At 66.7% G+C, this 1,264-nt stretch overlaps 1 protein-coding gene across 1 annotated transcript in view; it reads left to right on the top strand.

Annotated features, from left to right (window-relative positions):
• Positions 1–27: 27 nt before the first annotated feature.
• The window catches only part of ERCC1 (ERCC excision repair 1, endonuclease non-catalytic subunit), a gene marked incomplete at both ends in the record, with an annotated part of 5,506 nt that continues 4,269 nt past the window's right edge, over positions 28–1,264 (top strand). Inside the window, 1 exon segment of the mRNA XM_021381764.1 lies at positions 28–133. Within this exon segment, the coding sequence (XP_021237439.1) occupies positions 28–133 (106 nt within the window).

Raw genomic sequence — 1,264 nt, 5'->3', positions numbered from 1 at the left:
CCCCGGCCGTGTCACCCCGCGCTGTCCCCTCAGTCTGCGCTACCACCACCTTCACCCCGACTACATCCACGAGCGGCTGCGGGCGCTGGCTGGGAGCTACGCGCTGCGGGTGCTGCTGCTGCAGGTGGACGTGGTGAGGCCGCCGCCCTCGGTCCCCGGGGTCACCTCCCTGGCCCCTCTGGCCCTTCTCGATGTCCCCGTCCCTGTCCCCATCCCCGTCCCTGTCTCTGTCCCCATCCCCGTCCCCATCCCCGTCCCTATCCCTGTCCCTGTCTCTGTCCCCGTCCCTGTCCCCATCCCCATCCCTGTCCCCATCCCTCTCCCTGTCCCTGTCTCTGTCCCCATCCCCGTCCCCATCCCCGTCCCCATCCCCATCCCCATTCCTGTCCTCATCCCCATCCCTGTCCCTGTCCTGTCCCTCTCCCCGTTCCTGTCCCATCTCCATCCCCATCCCCATCCCTGTCCCCATCACCATCCCTGTTCCCATTCCCGTCCCCATCCCTGTCCTGTCCCTGTCCCCATCCCCGTCCCCATCTCCATCCCCGTCCCTGTCCCCATCCCCGTCCCTGTCCCCATCCCCGTCCCTGTCCCCATCCCCGTCCCTGTTCATGTCCCTGGCCCTGTCCCCATCCCTGGCCCTACTGTCCCCACTGTCCCTCTCATCCCTACCCCCCCCATCCCCCTGTTCTCATCCCTGTCCCCCCCGTCCTCTGTCCCCACTGTGTCCCCCTCCCTGTCCCTCCTGTCCCTGTCCCCATCCCTGTCCCCATCCCTGTACCCACTCCCCCATCCTTGTCCCCTCTGTCCCTGTCCCCACTGTCCCCCTTGTCCCTGAACCCACTGTCCTGCCCATCCCCTTCCCCTCCATCCTTGTCCCCGTCCCTGTCCCCAACGTCCCTCTGTCCCTGACCTCTGTCCCCACTGTCCCTGTCCCCATCCCTGTCCCTGTTCCTCCTAACCCTGTCCCCCCAATCTCTGTCCCCGTCCCTGTCCCTACTGTCCCTCTGTCCCTGTTCCTCCTGTCCCTGTCCCCGTCCCTGTCCTTGTCCCCCTGTAACCCGGTCCCCCCTGGCCCTGGCCCCACTATCCCCCCCATCCCTGTCCTTCCCATCCCTATTCCCATTGCTGTCCCCACTGTCCCCCCCTCCCCATCCTTCCTGTCCCTGTCCCCATTCCTGTTCTCTTGTCCCTGTCCTCCCCATTCCCTTCCCCATCCCCATCCCCGTCCCTACTGTCCCCTCTATCCCTGTCCCCATCCCCGTCC

This window comes from Numida meleagris, unplaced genomic scaffold (genome assembly GCF_002078875.1).
Source record: "Numida meleagris isolate 19003 breed g44 Domestic line unplaced genomic scaffold, NumMel1.0 unplaced_Scaffold1072, whole genome shotgun sequence".
Lineage (NCBI taxonomy): Eukaryota > Metazoa > Chordata > Aves > Galliformes > Numididae > Numida > Numida meleagris.
The sequence above is the reverse complement of the archived record's forward strand: the minus strand, read 5'-3'. Positions and strand labels throughout refer to the sequence as shown.